The following is a 17,194-nucleotide window of genomic DNA, read 5'->3' on the forward strand; positions in this document are numbered from 1 at the left end:
GCGCGGAGAAAGCGTTCCCGTACACACACACACACAGTGCGCGCTAGTCGCAGCGGTGTCGCGCGTAGACCGAGCCCCACGTGGAAGTGTGTATGCTCACCGGACTTCTTCCAGTAGCGCACGAGGTAGCGGGTCACCGACTTGCTCGACTGCGACCACTTCATCTGGACGTGGCGGCTGCCGCGCTCGGTGACCGCCACGTTGGTCGGACTCTCCGGGGGCTCTGCGGGGCAAAAGAAGAAAGAGAATGCGTATTTAGAGCAGGGCTCGATGCCGAGAGGGAGAGAGACAGACAAACGCACGAAAGTATGGTATAGAAGTGTCAACCAGAACACAAAAAAATCCTGCTTGCAACCCTATACTTACTTAAGGTGGGGGAGGGCAAAACTAGAATGACAAGAAGAAAATTTGCGATAGTGAGCAAGTGGAATATGGCTCCAAGTACAGGCTCGATGTGCAAGCACAGCATGTGTGATCAGCTCCGAGGCCCGAAATTAGTTCCTCGTCAACCGGCGTCAATTACCGGCGCGCGCCTATGGCGTAAATGCGCCAGTGCAATGGTATATGTGTATAGTAATTTTCGAGGAAGAATGAACAAGTACGAATTCGCAGTATAGCTACATGAGCAGTAAATGTACTCCGGACACTACTTGCCGCAAGAACAGCGCGCTGCACAGGTAAAGTACACGGTCCACGCCGGCGCCCCTCGTGTGGTTGCGTGCGCCTGCCTGCCGCGGCGTGACGCACGATATACGCGCACTGGCGCGCACGGCGTGTTCCGTGTGTGTCGGGCTTTGCGCGTCGCCACCCTTTTACACGGCCGTGGCCCGGGGACACCACACAACGCGCGCTCAGCCGAGTGAGACGCTGTGAAGCAGGCTTGGAAGACTCATGTGATGCGGATACGACCCGTCGTCTACCCGTTTTGAAGAGTTTCGGATACCGTTTTTGCGAGCGCGCTAGCCCACGGAAAATATGATCTCGCGACGATGTCACCAGTTAGTAAATTCTTGAAATTTATCCGTAAGAAATAAGACGCCTTGCTCTGACGCAAGCCACACACTCGAATTCGAGCCGTTTTTCGGTGCGTGTGTGTGCGCAACTGCGTACTAAATGTCGCGAAAACGCACTCCCGTCACTTGTCGGCCTGTTACCTCTGCGCCATGTTGGAGCGCCTACTTCACGCGCTTGGCGACAATATTTCGCCCTGTAAACACACGTTGCGTATGTCACTGCTCGTAAGAGGCTGAAGTAATGTCCCTCTGAAATGTGTCTACCGCTTACAGGCGAACGGGGAGTAGTAACTGGGATACAGCGCAAAAGCTTAACTTCTTCGTGGTCCGCGTACGCGGTCTAAAAATCAGAAATCTATCCTGAAGCTTTATAGATAAGCAAGTCATTTCTCTTCTCAGTTATTAAACGTGCTCTTCAATCGCGACAAAACTCACTTTTCCTTTTTTTTTCTCTTTTTTGCGGCACCCGCGCTGCACAATATCAACTGCACAGAATCCTGCGTCTAGGCAGTATAACTAAAAAAAAAAAAAAAATGCCTGACCACGATGTCACCACTTGTGGCGTCAAACATTCACCTGTCCTGCGTACTAGAACAGCGAAGGGACACAGAATATTTTGCCTTTAACTGCACAGTAATCCTGCGTCTAGGAAGGATAACTAAAAAAAAAAAAATGCCTGACCACGATGTCACCACTTGTGGCGTCAAACATTCACCTGTACTGCGTACTAGAACAGCAAAGGGACACGCCTTCGAAGTATATAAAGCACTGTGTCCCATCTTTTAAGTTTGGCCACTGTGTATACCAACAAAGTCTGCATGCAGGCGCGATTACGTACCCAGGACGGCGAGCCTGAAGACGTCCCTGGTCTTGCCGTAGTCGTTCTTGGCAATGCACACGTACTGCGAGGCGTCTTTCTTGACCGTGTTGTGGATGACCAACACGGACTGGACGCCAGTAGGGGTCACTTCTTCGTGTGTCTCGTATCTGCGGGAAAGCACGCACAGGGCTTTAAGTCAGACCAAAGGACACACTGGACTTGTGCCGAACGCGAGTACGTTCGCTGCACCTCAACCTGTGTTCCTGTACACGCAACGTGCATACTGTCAAATTTGCTGCGCCACTCACGCGGAAGTGTTTTCAGTTTGCTAGTTTCTCAGAAACACGACAGCCCTGGAGCTAGATTTGTTGGTTCATACCTACGACAGTTACGACCAAGTGGCGATGTGCCACAAAAGAAGGCGTGAAGTGTGCACGAGATATGTAAAGCCAGGTGTGTTGTCGCCTGGTTCCCGCTTCTTTTCTTGCGCCTTGTCAACAGACGGCGATCACGTCACTCGCAGCCACGCAACTTCATAGACGCGCAGCTTCACAAAAGCGGTCGTTCCGATGCAACGTAACTCAAACGTATTTCCACGTTTTACGCACTGTGTCGCGACTACAACGCGCAAGCGAGAATTTCAGTGAACCGTTTAGAAGACTACCACAGTCCCATTCTGGACACCGCCGCATTACCCCACATCGTCCGTATTCGCCATCTTGTCAGCTCCGATTGGTTCGGACGGCGGGTATATCACCATCGCTGATTGGCTAAAGAAACGTAGATACGGCAGAATTTCGTGGTCCAGAACAGCGTCCCGGTTTCCAGAGTGGGAATCTTGGAGCCTCGGCTCCAAGATTCGGCTTCTGTTCGAAGGGATCGCGCTCCGTGGGGCGAGCAATTCGCCGACGTCGTGTCTCACCTTTCGGTGGATGGTATGAGCGGGCTGTCGTCTTTCTCCCAGGTCACCACCAGGGGAAGCTCGCCGGTGACGTCACAGGCGATCTTGGCAATGTCGCCGCGCTTCACGGACACCTCGCTGGAGCCCTTGGCGATGGTGGGCGGCACTGCACACGTAGCGTTAACCACACGGCGACAACGGTAAGTCAATGGCGTGCGAACTCTGCGCTGTGACGTCACTTTTTTTTTTTTTTATCCGGGCGGAGCAAAGCCAGTTGTAGAAAGGAGAGAGAACACGCGAATGTTATGCAGAAGTGCGTAGAATTAGCTACTCTGCGCTGGGGGGAAACGAACACGGACACAGAAAGTTGAGGAAGATATTTTGCAAAGAAAGGGGGAGGCAGAGAATGCACGCAAGCATGCGGGCAGGTTGGTTGCTCCTATGTAAGTGACGTAGTTCAAAGCATTTCGGAGGATATGCCATAAATCGAGGGTAGACAGGGTCGTGCAGTCAGACGCGTTTATAAAAAAAGCTAATAGTCCGCAAAAATGTGTCCTTTGTTCTCAGCGACGAGCGGTGACTTCGGTGCTCACGCCACCAGTGCCATACTGTTGGTGTTATCTTCTGCCGAGTAAAAGAGCATCGCTGCATGTATTCGCCGGATACAATCGAATATTAACGCTCCACTGGTGCCTCGCTGGCAATTCTTTAGGAAAAGATCTTTCGGAATAAACTGTTAACTTCATCTCACGTTCCAAAAATGCTTTCACACGGCCTTCGGTTCGAACGATGCATTGGAGCTACAGGCCGAGTTTCGTGAAGCCAACGATCCTTGACTTGGAAAACATAAGGAGTTCAAGTGCAAGAATAAGAATAAATGGTGAATAAATAGGAATAAATGGAATAAATAAATAAGAATAAATATTCAAGAATAAATGGTGCAATATGCTCGCTTGTACACTCGTCTTTGATTTACCAACGCGCGTTCCCTCGATAGGTTGTATCTGAGCGCGCAGTCCCCAGCGAGCGCGGCAGTAAAAGGCTTCGCCACCGTGTGTGTACATGTACGTACCGTGCACGGAGACGGTCACCGTCTTGCCGAGGGACGGCTCGATGCCGTTGGCGACTTCGCAGCGGTAGACGCCCGCGTCCTGCGTCTCCACCGCCGCCACCGTCAGCGTGCCGTTGTCGAGGATGCGCTGGCGACCCACCGGGTGCAGGGGCACGAACTCGCGGTTACCTGTGTGGAAAGGGGGGGGGGGAGGAGACGAACGTTCCAAGGTAAAATTTCTTCAAATCGCGCATCTAGGACACCGTATATAGTGTATACGTGCCAACGGAAAGCAAAATAAAAAAAAAAGAAAAAGAAACGAGACGAGCTCACGAGAAAGTAGAGAGGGACGAGAGCCATGTCCTCGCTTGTTCGTCACGGTTTCTTCCCTTTTTTTTTTTTAAGCTTGCGAACTAGCCGAGCTTTCCATACTACGTTTCTGCACGCGTGTTACAGCAACCAGTTTGGTGTGCGTGACACGTGAACTAGTAGTGTACGTAAGCGCTTTTATTTTGTGACCTCTGTGCGCCGACCCCGGTACGCTGGCGCGCGACCCGAGACGACAGTTGCGGTCGCGCGCTTGTTACCTCCGAAACTGTCAACAAAGACCCTTTGACAAAGACTCCATCTGTCTGCGGTCCGTATTTCTATGCTGTATCACTTGCTAGTAGGAAATGTAGATATCCGCCGTCTGCGCGCAACAAAAGGGTTGCCAACTGCGGCCTTTAGCGCACCTGAAGTTTGGCCTCACGACGGCGTAATACTTAGCGATGCTGGCTTACTTTGAAAGTACGGAGTCTTCAACGCATATGCCAGGCTATTTATGTGCGTAATACGAGAGGATCGACCGTTGTAAACGACCGCAACTTCACAAATAGTGTCTCCACAGCTTGCGCGCGTCCCTGTCGCAGTGGGCTGCGGTTTATTGTAACCGATGTATCCTTTAACTGTCACTACCACTATGCAAGTCTCCAGAGCGCACGCTATGCGATGAAATGTAGCCGGCGCCCAACTGCCGGAGCGTATACGGTAGTACCGCCGGAAGGTTGTGAATCTCGGCTGTTCTCAAACGTCTCGGTATCGTTGTCGAGTACATTGACTCCGGAAATCCATGTCTCTGCAGAAGCAAAGTTTCGATTTTGTGATCAAGTCGGGTAGCCTTGGCCAGCCTCCGCGATATCTTTTTTTAGCATTAGTTATGTATTGCACACTCGCTGTGTCTAGAACGTGATCTCGCTAAACCATATTTTCTTTTTAGTGCGTAGGTGTGTGCGTGTTAGCAAATGACAATGGTATAAAGTGAAGAGGTTTATCTTCTTTTTTTCATACCACTTTACAGCCATTCCTTCGTGCTTCATACCACTTCACAGCCATTCCTTCCGTGTTCCCTTCTTATCACTGTTTTCTTAGTGTATGTGCCGCTCCAAGCCTACGTTGCCAACGGCTCATTGAAACTTCCACGTAGAATTTGTGAGCTCCAGGTTGGCGTGATTAATGACGAATTCGGCAATTCGCAACGGTGCGCACGGGGGCCGCCCTGGTGCAACGATGACTGGATCAAACGGCGCGCGAGGGCGGCCCCGGGGCGCACCAGTGCGATTTGTCGAGGATGCCTTAGGAAAGGTGCAGAAAAGCGCCTTCACCTAGCTGGATCTTCCACACGACGTTGGGCTTCGGGTATCCCACCGCACCGCATGGCAGGTAGAGGTTCTTCCCCTGCACAGCCTCGGCGTCGCTCGGTTCCGCGGACCAGACTGGAGCAGCTGCAATCGCCCCGCGCAAGCGAGCCCCGCCCAACAGTGCAACACCATGAGCAACTTGCCAGTACATCGTTCGTCGTACAAGCTTTAAATAATGACGACACACGACAAGATATGGCACCAGCAAAACGTTTTAGGACACGACAAAGACTTTGTAGAGATACGATCACTTTCAGGACTTAAGGGGACAGTGAAGAGAAACAATTTATCGTCATAGGACGATTGACGATCCTTTCATTGCTCTATTCGCAGTTGCTTAGCTGGGCGTTGTTGTGCTTTGTTTTTTTGCCGATGATATCAAGGCTAAATTTTTCCTTTGTCGAATGTTGGCTGACGTCCTGTCGACGTTTTGCATTACGCTGTGTTATTGCCTATTTGGGTCTCTTTGCAAACGCTAAAACGAAGTGGGCTTGTTCAATTTTTTTTTCGTATATTTATTTCTACAGTTAAGCACGGGCAAGCAGGCTCTGCCAGTATTTGTGACGTCACAGAAAGCAGATGCAAAAATGCCAGAATGGTGTCACCATTCTCATTTCGTGTGTACATCCATTCTGGCTTTCTAAGCACGCGCACAGTAAAAACTGGCCCATGCTTCGCAGCTCCAGAAGTGTAATTCACCTTTACAAGATCAACCTGCCGTTTTTCTTCACTGTCCCGTTATCGCACGCAGGTGTCGCGAACACGTGTGTCACGTGGCTTGGCGGCGCTACGCATACACCTTCACGCGAAGAGTATTGCGGGGTGAAATTTGGTGGCTCTTGTCGTTCTATCCCGCGGATCATTCATACTTCGCGGGCTTCTTACGATTGGGCCTTGCTTTGTTTGGAAAGCACGTTCTGTTTCCTTCCGTTATATTTAAAGATTCAGTTGAGTTTCTTACTCGCCTCGCAACGTTTGCGATATGAGCAGTGGAAACACCAAGCGTCGGGATCTGAGTTGATCAACAATATTTAAGAACACAGGTAAAATACGAAACTTTGGTTACGCGTTCAGCCAAATCTAGATTGTCCCTGGACAGTCATACTCGTTGTTGTTACGCTACTTTGAATGTCCCGAACGATTTTCTTTTCTGGGCAACGTTCTGAAAACTCACAGCCCGTAGCGAGAATGACTGATAATTGTCGTATAGCTAAAATGTGTGTTTCAAATCGGCTTCAGGAATGTTAACACAAAGAAGCGTAAATAAAACATTTGGACGAATTCGTGTACCGGCCACGGTCCTCGTGGCTGCCTAACCGCCATCTGGCGGCGAGTGAAGACATTAGCCACCAAATTTTTCCCTTCTAGCAATCTTAGAATAAGACTGTGGAGTGCCACTGCTATCTAAGCAAAAAGAAGAAGAAGAAGCAAGCGCAGTACAAACGTCACAATTGTTAACTCCAAAAAGGAGTGGATAGCCATCGCTTCGTGCCATATCCTATCTAATTGTGGCCCACAGTGTCCGTGGTGCGATAAATAGCTCGGAGCCCAAACATTAACCTTGTCCCTCGTTAAACCACACTCGTACCGCAGGACACAAGGCAATGCGCCTTGTTTTGCATTTTCCTGTGCATCTGGCAGAGCGTAAGCACAAACTCCCGTAGCGACACGTGACGATGCATCTGCCTCTACATTTTGGATGCTTAGCGGCACTCGTCTCCAGAAACGGCGACGCCCTTTGCTGCCTGTTAGGCGAGACGCGCCGCACCCTGTCGTTAAGATGGCATGACAGTTCGACGTTGAGCGCAGAGCCTAACGCCGAGATAGCATAGCAGAAACGATTGCTCCCAGAATTTGTACGTATTACGCTCTAAATATTCAATTCTTGACAAGAATTCTGAATGAAATATATTTTTTTACGGGAACTACGAAGCAAGGCCTACAAGAAAAACAAACGTACACAAACACACAATGTCGGTCTCACCGGCTAGAACATCTGTCTCGTATGTACAACCCCGTCAACGCATGCAATATAGCTTATGACCGTCGACAAACAGCTGTTCTACCTCGATGACGAGCCAATGCTGCAAAAACATCACTGTTTCTTAAAGTGCCACAGGCACTACGTACCTAAAGCTGTTCCACAACATACAAAGCGGTCTTCTAGACAGCTGCAGTCGGCACTGTGCGAGGGTTCATACACAAGGCACACAGACACTGTTCAAAACAGCTCGCTTAAGTCCGAGCGGATGGCAATGACCCGACAATGGCCAGACATTGGCCGTCTACAGCCCGGTACGCCGGTTTGCAAAACAGCGTTAACGTGCATGGCAGAGACAGTACTCACGTCCGGAGGACCACCTTCTTCATCAAGCGCTGTTGCGAAAACACAGGGAAGTTCGACACCACGTCTCATTATTGCGGTACTTTATTGGCGGCGCGTTAAGCGCACAAAGGACTAATTATGTGTGTCTGTGAGTACAGCATTCGAATAACCACGTTGTGAAACCACGAGGAACGGGCATGTCCCGCCTAATTCGTGTACAATGTGTGGACTTGCGGGGGCCAATGAACTTCGGTTTGTTCCGACGTATGCTTCGTGAAGCACTCGTTAGTTCCGTGCAGCTGAGAAAATTCAAACCGGTGCGAACAGGCATACGCGAGAAACTGTGCGCCGGCATTGTGGCACTGGTCTGCCGACCACCGGCTTCTCGTTGCATCTCGTTCAGAACACGCCTGTAACACGACCAAGGTTCATTGAACTGAACTAAAAGAAAAATCGCTGACCTACTGCGGGACGGTTCACACAGCGCTACTCTTCCTCCGCAGGGTAGAGCAGCCGCTGTTACACATGTACTCCAAGGTAGTGCCAGGAGCTGTAGTGTTACTCTAGTATCAAATATATATGTTGGGATTTGTGGTGTTGCGGGCGTCTCAAATACGCAGAATTGCGGTTGGCTTAAGATTACGGTCAGCATAAGCGGTCAGCGGTTAAGCGGTTAAACGGTTACGGTCAGCGCTTTATCGTGGCTTGGTAGCGCCGTAACGCACATTTTGCCACTTACGCGAATCGGACGAGATACGCTAAGCGTGTAGCCGGTGTACGCGAGCGCGCTTTCCGACTGCGCTTATTCGTAATGCCCACGTCACACATAAAGCACGTCCAAAACGAAGTTAAAAAAAAAGAAAAGGTGCATGTCGATGCTTTCGCGCATTCGGTATGCGGAAAAGACGGCGGTAAATTTTATACGCCATTCGGCGCAGACAGAGTTCGCGTGTTCCAAGACACGTTTTTCCACGTGCAGTTTCAACGCCGAAGGAAACGCTTGCCGAAAGCACCACCGATGATCGGGCTTGCAACACGCCAAAAATGGCATTAACAAATCAACTCATCGCTTCAGACAATAGTGGATACACAGTAACGAGACGAAAGCGAATAACACAGGACACGTTCGAGGAGGAAAGCATATGCTTTATGAGCAAACAGAAAACAGAGAAAACGGGAATCGCGGCGCACAATTTGCATAATTAGTGTACACGAGAAGCTCGCACGAGAGCGCGCGTTACGCCTGCGCAGCTCGTCGAACCGTGCGCGCACCCACCTTCGACGTAGAGCGTGGCCCACACGGCCGAGGTGCCGGCGGCGTTTCGCGCTACGCACGTGTAGTTGCCGACCGAGGCCGGCGACACGGACTCGATGGTGAGCATGGCCACGTGGCCGGCCACGTGCGAGACGGCCGCGCCGCCGGGACCTCCCGCGGACACCGGCTCGCCGTCGTGGAACCAGGCGAAGGCGACGGGCCTGGTTCCCGCGATGGCGACGCACGACACCACGGCCGTGCCGCCCAGGAAGGAGTTCTTCGCGAAGGAGAACTCCTGAAGCACGGGCGGCTCTGAAACAACAGGAAGTGGGAGTCAGTTGCGCTGAAGGACAATTAAGACGACATTAGGGGGCGACGAAATGAAGAACGCGCGTGGACGAAAGAAGCACCAATGTGGCTCGCGCAGCTTGACGCCTTCCCTCGACCTGCCGGATGCATCCGCGAGTACGATTGAGCGAAAGTGTTTGTTTCGCGAGGTTATTAACAAATGGGAGCCGTATAACGCGTGCAGTTTGCTGCATTGTTGCTTATACGTCTCTTCGCGTGTTGATTGAACCGCTTACCGATGCCCAAGCGCCAAGTTGTCGCTCAAACTAACACGTTCGTTCGTTCGTGCCGGATACCTTAAACCGAATAGAATAGCATCGCCTCCCTCCGCCCCCCCCCTCCCCTCCCTTTACTGTTAGCAAACCGGACAGTTCCTCATTTAAAACTAGCAGGTGTAAGCTAAAGGACGTTTCTTTCTATGCGACTCCGTAAAGACATCAATAAATAAATGAGGGTGCCAGGATGCGCTCCTTTTTCGCGCTCACTTTTTGAGGTTATTGTCACTGCCCAATTAGCCACCACCGTAATCCTCCGAACAACAGAAAGTGTATTGGTTAACAAAGGCCAGCTGATCGGCGCAGCCGGCTTAATATTTAACGTACAGGTACACAGTATAAACCTGAAATTATATCCAAATCAAAAACAAAACATTGTAAGCAAGAAAAAATGGTGCACTGTAGAAAGTTAGCAAATGTATTCCGTTAAAGCACAGCTCATGGTGCCATACGCAAGTGGTGCCGTTATCATTGTCATCATCAGCCTATTTTTATGTCCACTCCCCAGGACGAAGGCCTCTCGCAGTGGTCTCCAATTAGCACCGTCTTGCGCTAGATGATTGCGACTTGCGCCTGCCGTTATGCGCACATGATGATGACTATTATGATGATGATGACACGCAATCTTAAGATGCTTAACTACAGAGCGGGACAGAATACCCCCCGATACATGGTAGTCCGCGCATGACAGCACTGTTTTAGCATCGCGTCCGCAGTGGACAGCGCCGATTAAACAGTTGGAATTTTCGCATGTCCCTTCTGTTCTCTTCTTTTAATGGTTGTTATTATTTCAGCTGTTCAGAACAACAGAGGCAGATGGGAGTCGGCACTTACCGTGAGCTGTTGCTCCGATGAACCAGGAGGAGGCGAAGTAAACTGTTACCAGCAGCGTCCACGGCATCGCGTGCGTGTTCGTAGTCTTCCGTGCGTCACCGGATACCCAGGACGTCGAATCAGCGAGAACCCGGCGGTTCGTCAGCCTTCGAACTTGGCCGCGAGAGCGGGCTTGGGGGCGACTGCCGGCGACGGATGCCGTCCGCCGCTTCGCCAACAGGGCTTCGTGTGAACACGAAGACGCAGAGACGAACGAGCCAGCCAGCGGCTGCGGGGCGATACGACGCGTCTTCTGTTCTCGCTTATTAGGTTTTGATTCGCCGTAACGAGCAGATTCGTCACGCGGGTGCGTGGCGCCATCTTGCGGCCGCTCCGCGAGTCTCGTGAGCGCCGCTGTATGGGCGCGACATTTCAAGTAGGGGGTGCGAATAGTAACTGTTGACGACGAATAGAATACGAATCTAGTAGCGACAGAAATCAGACGAGTTTGGAATACGTTTCGAATGACGAAAAACCGTTTCGGCCATTAGTAGAAAAAGACGTTCGCGTTCCGGTATATGCGCAACGTTATGAAGCTCCCGCTATTACATTGCACAGTACGAAGCGTTGTTTACTACAAGCACCCATAGAACGCTAGGAACAAGTAAGCAGTTTCTTCGTGTAGACACAAATCTTGCGTGAGTGACAACGAATAATCCGGAAAATGTTTCCAGTCTATAGGTCCGCCGCGATGAAATTTACTGCACTTTCGCACTAATTTTATTGTGTTTGATAATTCGCAGTTGAAGCTTTTATATTTAAATGCTCGAAAATTACTCAAAAGCTATTTGTACCTACCGCGAGTGAAACACTTTCGCACGGAGATGATATATCTACATCGCGGGACTGATTCTTTTGAGATAATCACGACACCTACACATTAGCATGTCATGCGAGACCTGGACTGGCGAGCGAATCTGCACCAATTGTTACTTGAATGTAAATTACAAGTCCCCTTTTCATATTCGACCATAGTGTGTTCTGACTGAGTGCAGCGTGAAAAACAGCAGACCGGGGGGGGGGGGGGGCGTATACTGCAATTGTCCACCTAGTGGACACGTCCATTTCGTCTGCTGCCCAACTTCCGACTGGCTGGGACTGTGCACGTGTCAGAAGGAGACAAGCGCCTCCAGCCAACCAGCACTTCACTAGCAGACGAAGCGAGCATTGCCCACCAGGCGGGCACTCGCAGAATACCATCCCAGCATCGAGTGAAGTGTGCCATGAAGCGAAGTTCTTGACGGGCAATCGTAAGCATTATGTGCCACGCAGGCTCACCGGCTTCGGCGTTCGACTGCTGAGCACGAGGTCGCGGGCTCGACTCCCGACCGTAGCGGTCGCGTTCTGATGAGGGTGAAATACGAAAAATGCTTGTATGCAGTGCTTTGGGCGCCCACCGAAGAAACTTAAGTAGCCGAAATTATTGCGGAGCCCTCCCCTTATACAGCAGCCGTCATACGCTATTGTGGAGCTGTCGGAAGTTGACGCCCACAATTTCAATTCAAACTCATATATTTCCCTTACACTCACTACTAAAGCGACTAGATACATCACGAGCTACACCCCTCCCCCTCCCCTCCCCGCCCATGACGATTCGTGTTCCAGTATATGGGTGTTCGCGATTATTTTGTTTCTGCATAGAGGTACTTTTGTGCGCTTGTCGGCTGCAGACGGGAGGGGACTTTGAGACAATGGCAAACGCCGAAGTGTAGCCTGTCGCAAGGGACGTGTTCGTGTGCAACGGGTACAGTCACGGACACCGCACCCGAAGACCCCCCCTTGCCAACCCTTACTCGCGAAACGGAACGGTCCAACGGAGCAAGACGGAAGCACACTCCTCGCCGCGATCCGTGAAGCGTCCCTTCGGACTCTCTCCCGCACACATCGGTGCGCGGTGGTGTGCGTGGCGCTTGCCGCCCAAAACACGATGCGCTGCAGTGCATGTGACTGCCCCGCCTTTACTTGAAGCCTCAGTGATTCTCGCGCGTTATGCGTGTGACCGAAGATTCATTCACCGGCTGATCACGCGAACAGCGTGTGTATATATATATATATATATATATATATATATATATATATATAGGCAAGCGGAAAGTAATGCAAGCTCGTCTCCGGAACGTATAACTAGCGCTTCACCTGGGAAGGGTCTCGCAAGACATTTTTCTTTTCTCATATTGGGGCATATCATAGCAGCTGGCGCACGATGGTGTATCTGCCATAATCAGTGATGTCCGATAGTTAACCACTATTTGGCAATCAGCCGCTTCGGGACAAATGTTGCAATCGCGTTGTTTTGTTACAGCTGGTTTCGCCCCGTCTACCCGTCCCGGTTACGGCCAAGATACCACGTGCTTTGCTGACCTCCAGCTCGCGCAACATTAAATTTCAAAATAACCGAGGCGTTCCGTTAGTTCCAGTTTGAGCCGAACGAAAAAAACACTAAAGTGGAGAACGAGGATAGTCTACGGTGCGCTCAACCGGGACAGATGACGTGTTGAGGTGAACGCGCTTCATCCCGTGCCGCATACGTATAAAGAGAACGGGCTAACAGCGGGGCTTTGTTATGCATTTCTGCAATTTGCGGTACATCCACCGTGTCACGAGCATTACAGCGAATACTATATGTACACAAACGTAGCCTACGCGGCCGTCCCAAACGACCTGTACGAGCAAATATCGTATTACGCAGGCATGGCCGATGGACCCCGTCTCAATGTAGTTATAGTTTTACGGGACCCGTGTATACAATTATGCAAGCAATCCCGTTAGCGCGCGAGTCACCTGGAATGATCAGTGTTGTGGAATACAGGTCGGTTCCACGGGCGTTGGTGGCAACACAGGTGTAGTTTCCGAAGTCTTCGGGCCTCAAATTTTGCAGAGTGAGCGTCGACAGGGTGTCCGACTGCCTGGTGATTGTGGCGCGTTCTTGGTTTCTGATCGGAAGGCCGTCTTTAAACCACGACAGCTCGTGAGAGCCGTGGCTCCCGCTCTTGATGGCGCACATTATCAATGTGGTATCGCCGAGAGATAAGTCCGGAGAGAAGTTGAACGCCTGGATCTTCGGCGAACCTGGAATGGTCCCGCGGAGTGCTTTTACGAGTCTGAATTGGTGAGCCTCACTAATCCGGTCTAACGCACCTTAACGGCGACACTGCCAGTATTCTACTACTGTTTCCATTTGCCTGCCCCCCCCCCCGCCCCTCCTCCATACTTTAGTGCATTCTTACGGACGAATTAGTACGTGATTGACTGCAATAATAAAAAATAAAGATCAAATAGGTTAATTTAACATGGCCTGACGGAGTTCCACTTCCTAAACTATTGGCGAAGTATGGAAGTTTAGATAGATAGATAGATAGATAGATAGATAGATAGATAGATAGATAGATAGATAGATAGATAGATAGATAGATATTACAAATGTATCCGTTAAGGCGCGGACTTTAGTAACGCGCTAGAATAAGCACATGTTCAGACTGAACTCGCCGGATTAAATGTGAACAGCCAAGGAGGCGAAACTCATTAGTCAGCCATTAAACCTAGGTATTTAAGAGACATTGCAGAAAAAGACAGTCCCGGATTGTCGAACACCACGCTTACCTTCGGCTTTCGAAGATGCGGCGAGAAAGCACAGCAACAACGCGACAACATTGACGAAGTTACGCAAGGACGACATGGCTGCGCAAGCGCGACCGGTACCGACTGCGGTCTCGCGGTGCGAACGCTCGCAAACGCACCAAGAAGGCGGCGGCGGCGACACAACGGGAACCGCCGTCCCTCTCTCAATTCTTGGCGGACAGCTAGCGCCACGCAACGGCGCAAAAAATAACTGTCGCCGCCGAAGCGGAACGACGGGCGCGAAATTCGGATATAAAGTCCGGGTCAGACACAGCGAAAAGCGACGCCGTAGGTGCGGAGCAGGAAGGGTTGACGCAGCGAGAATTGGCGGCGAGGAGTTACGGAGTCGCCATCTATCGGAAGCGCCTCGCTGGCGTAGTATGAGGGATCACGCGGCGCGCTCCTCATAGGTTTTGCTGCCAGCGCTTACTGAAAACACCACGCGCGAGCTCTGCCGGACATTTCCGTAAGTACTTTCCAAACGAGAGAAGTTGTTTACTGTCTAAATAATGATCTTGGGCAAACTGAAAGCACACAATCGTTTACAGACGCTATCTCTTTACCGAATACGTACAGTGAACGCCACTGCGCGCGGTCGCCGCGATGGAGTCTCCCGAACCGGCTTCTTGCGTGAAAGGTAGGTAAACACTGAGAGCAAACTATGTGAAATATGTTCTTATAGTGTTTGTATAACTAAATGGAGCGTAATAGAAAGAAGCCTCAATGCAGCGATCGCGCAGATTCGCAGCGACCGACTGCGCGTCTACATGCTTGTCTGCGTACTGTTTCGCTTTCTCCGCGCGCGCGTTCTCGCACCGTGCCATGAGCTTTAGGCCGCAGAAAACGAGCATTTGACAGTATACAAGCAACCATTGTTGCGTGGCAGCTATCAGAGCTGTTCAAAAATAACTTCATTGTAGAGACTTCGACGCCTACAGGGACTATGATGTGCCGTCACGACGACTCAATCTTTTTTTCTGCTTCTAAATTCTTTGACTTTTCAATATTATTTTTCGAGTTGCGTCGCACTGTATGTTTATCGGTGTTCTCAGCGTGCAATTTCCCGCTGCTCCTTTTTTGTAATCCAGTGCATTAATTCATAACACAAACATGACCATATGCCATGCTTTTTTTAAATGTGCTTCTTACTGCTGCCTTTCCACTCCACTGAACTTGCCAGTATCTATAGCATCGACAAGTTGATAAACCAAACCGTCATAACATTAGTCGTGCAGCAGACTCGGGCGAGCGTCTCAGTGCGCGTTTTCAGAACATCGCAGACCGGGCGACGTAGCAGAAATCTTCCTCGCGTCTGTGCTTGCTGCACACCCGAGTTGTAGCCGATGACTGTTTGCCGGTTTTATGTTTCGCGAGCCAAGCTTCACGCAGCTTCTTGTCCTGCGGCTACGTGTGAATAAAGCTGACACCGGCCTCCGTTACGTGCATCCGGCCCTGCGGCACTGAGCAGTAGCCTACCATGTTGCGCGCCTTCAAAGGCAGCCACTACCTATTGTAGTGCTTTCAAGCTTTGTAAAGGAGACACTCGAAGCGGGAAAATTTCGCCACTAAATGAGGACCGCAGCGTACGAGGGAATGTAAACTCGTTCACAGCTCGCTTCGGCGTGCTCGAAGCAGCCGACGCGGCCGCTATGTCCACGTGATCCCTCCTAGCACGTCACGCCGACGGTGGCGCCAGCTTTTCCAGTGGTGGAGCTCGAGGCCAATATCGTTCTTCTTTCAAGAAGCAAGCTTTGTCTCGGGAGTTCCTCTCAATGAACACGGAAACGAAGAAATCGTTTACCTCGGCGTCAACTACGCCGAAATTCATAGAGTTCGTTGCATTGAAAAGATCAAATCGGTCTACTGTAAAAAGCAGGTTTTCTTAGTTGAATTATACATTTTTTCTTAACAAAACATTGTTCAATATCGAAATTCTAAAAGAAAAGAGGGACATCAAGCTTACAACTCCGCTATGAAAAAGATGCCTCAGTTCCTTAAGCTGTACTTACTGAGACATCTGAAGTGGACAAAGTGCACGTATTTACATCGCTATGGAATGTAGCACCGATTTGTGAATAGGCATTTTGCAAAATTACCGTAAGCAGCGTAACAATTTCACGAAAGCTATCGAATCGTATGTAATATGTTTGTGCACTTTGAATGCGTTAACAGATGGGGTTGGGAAAACTTCGGTATCTATTTTCGATGGAATGTTGTGGATTCGTAAACTTGCTCTTGACTGAATGTGCACCCATTATACGTCAAATGTGTGTCCCAAGAACGCCTCACGAAAATATTTTCGGCGAAGTGAGGGGAATCGTGTCAGTGCACACACACACACACACACACACACACACACACACACACACACACACACACACACACACACACACACACACACACACACAAACACACACACATATTATATATATATATATATATATATATATATATATATATATATATATATATATATATATATCAGTTGGCGTAAGCAGGATAGAAGGCGTTGAAGACGATGAAGCATAACTTATCTGTGCTTGTTGACAAGCGCGCCTTAAAGTTATGGAGGAAATATTTGGACAGAAATGTGGCGGCGAACTTGAGCCAATGTTGAGTGAGATCGCGTAAGAGTATATGGCACACGCACACACACACACATATATATATATATATATATATATATATATATATATATATATATATATATATATATATATATACGCCTTTCAAAGGAAGTCATAATAGTACAAGTTATGCTCGGCCTTTCTATACGTAAAACGACGAAATTTTTCAACCAATGTACTAGAGTCTCATTTCCCTTTCAGGCGCGCCATCGTGGCTGCTATAGATGATTCAAGAAGGGGGCATCCATAATGCGCAGCGGGTTCACGTGAGGGCCACAATGTCGTAAACGTCGCGAGCACTACGATCGGCGCGCAGGTGAATAATTTGAATCGGGTTTCGGAGCCAACGCAGAAAACATTCCGCTGCTAATCAATGTGTTCGTCAAGCATTATTTATTTTAAAAAACA

The 17,194-nt window shown here is 49.9% G+C and overlaps 1 protein-coding gene across 18 annotated transcripts in view; it reads right to left on the reverse strand.

The window, feature by feature from the left end:
- LOC142592743 (cell adhesion molecule Dscam1-like) overlaps positions 1-17,194 on the reverse strand; it is a 187,397-nt gene that overhangs the window by 30,414 nt on the left and 139,789 nt on the right. For 17 of the 18 annotated variants that reach the window (XM_075704365.1, XM_075704378.1, XM_075704369.1 and 14 more), the window contains 5 exons: positions 5,429-5,548; positions 3,807-3,974; positions 2,756-2,900; positions 1,852-2,000; positions 101-223 (listed from right to left, as the gene is read on the reverse strand). In XM_075704365.1, coding sequence (XP_075560480.1) covers positions 101-223; positions 1,852-2,000; positions 2,756-2,900; positions 3,807-3,974; positions 5,429-5,548 — 705 coding nt within the window. Of the gene's footprint in view, positions 1-100; positions 224-1,851; positions 2,001-2,755; positions 2,901-3,806; positions 3,975-5,428; positions 5,549-13,322; positions 13,611-14,141; positions 14,243-17,194 lie in introns of those variants that run through there. The other variant, XM_075704371.1, reaches the window with a different exon arrangement.

The sequence above is a fragment of the Dermacentor variabilis genome, chromosome 9, assembly GCF_050947875.1.
Source record: "Dermacentor variabilis isolate Ectoservices chromosome 9, ASM5094787v1, whole genome shotgun sequence".
NCBI classification, from domain to species: Eukaryota; Metazoa; Arthropoda; class Arachnida; order Ixodida; family Ixodidae; genus Dermacentor; species Dermacentor variabilis.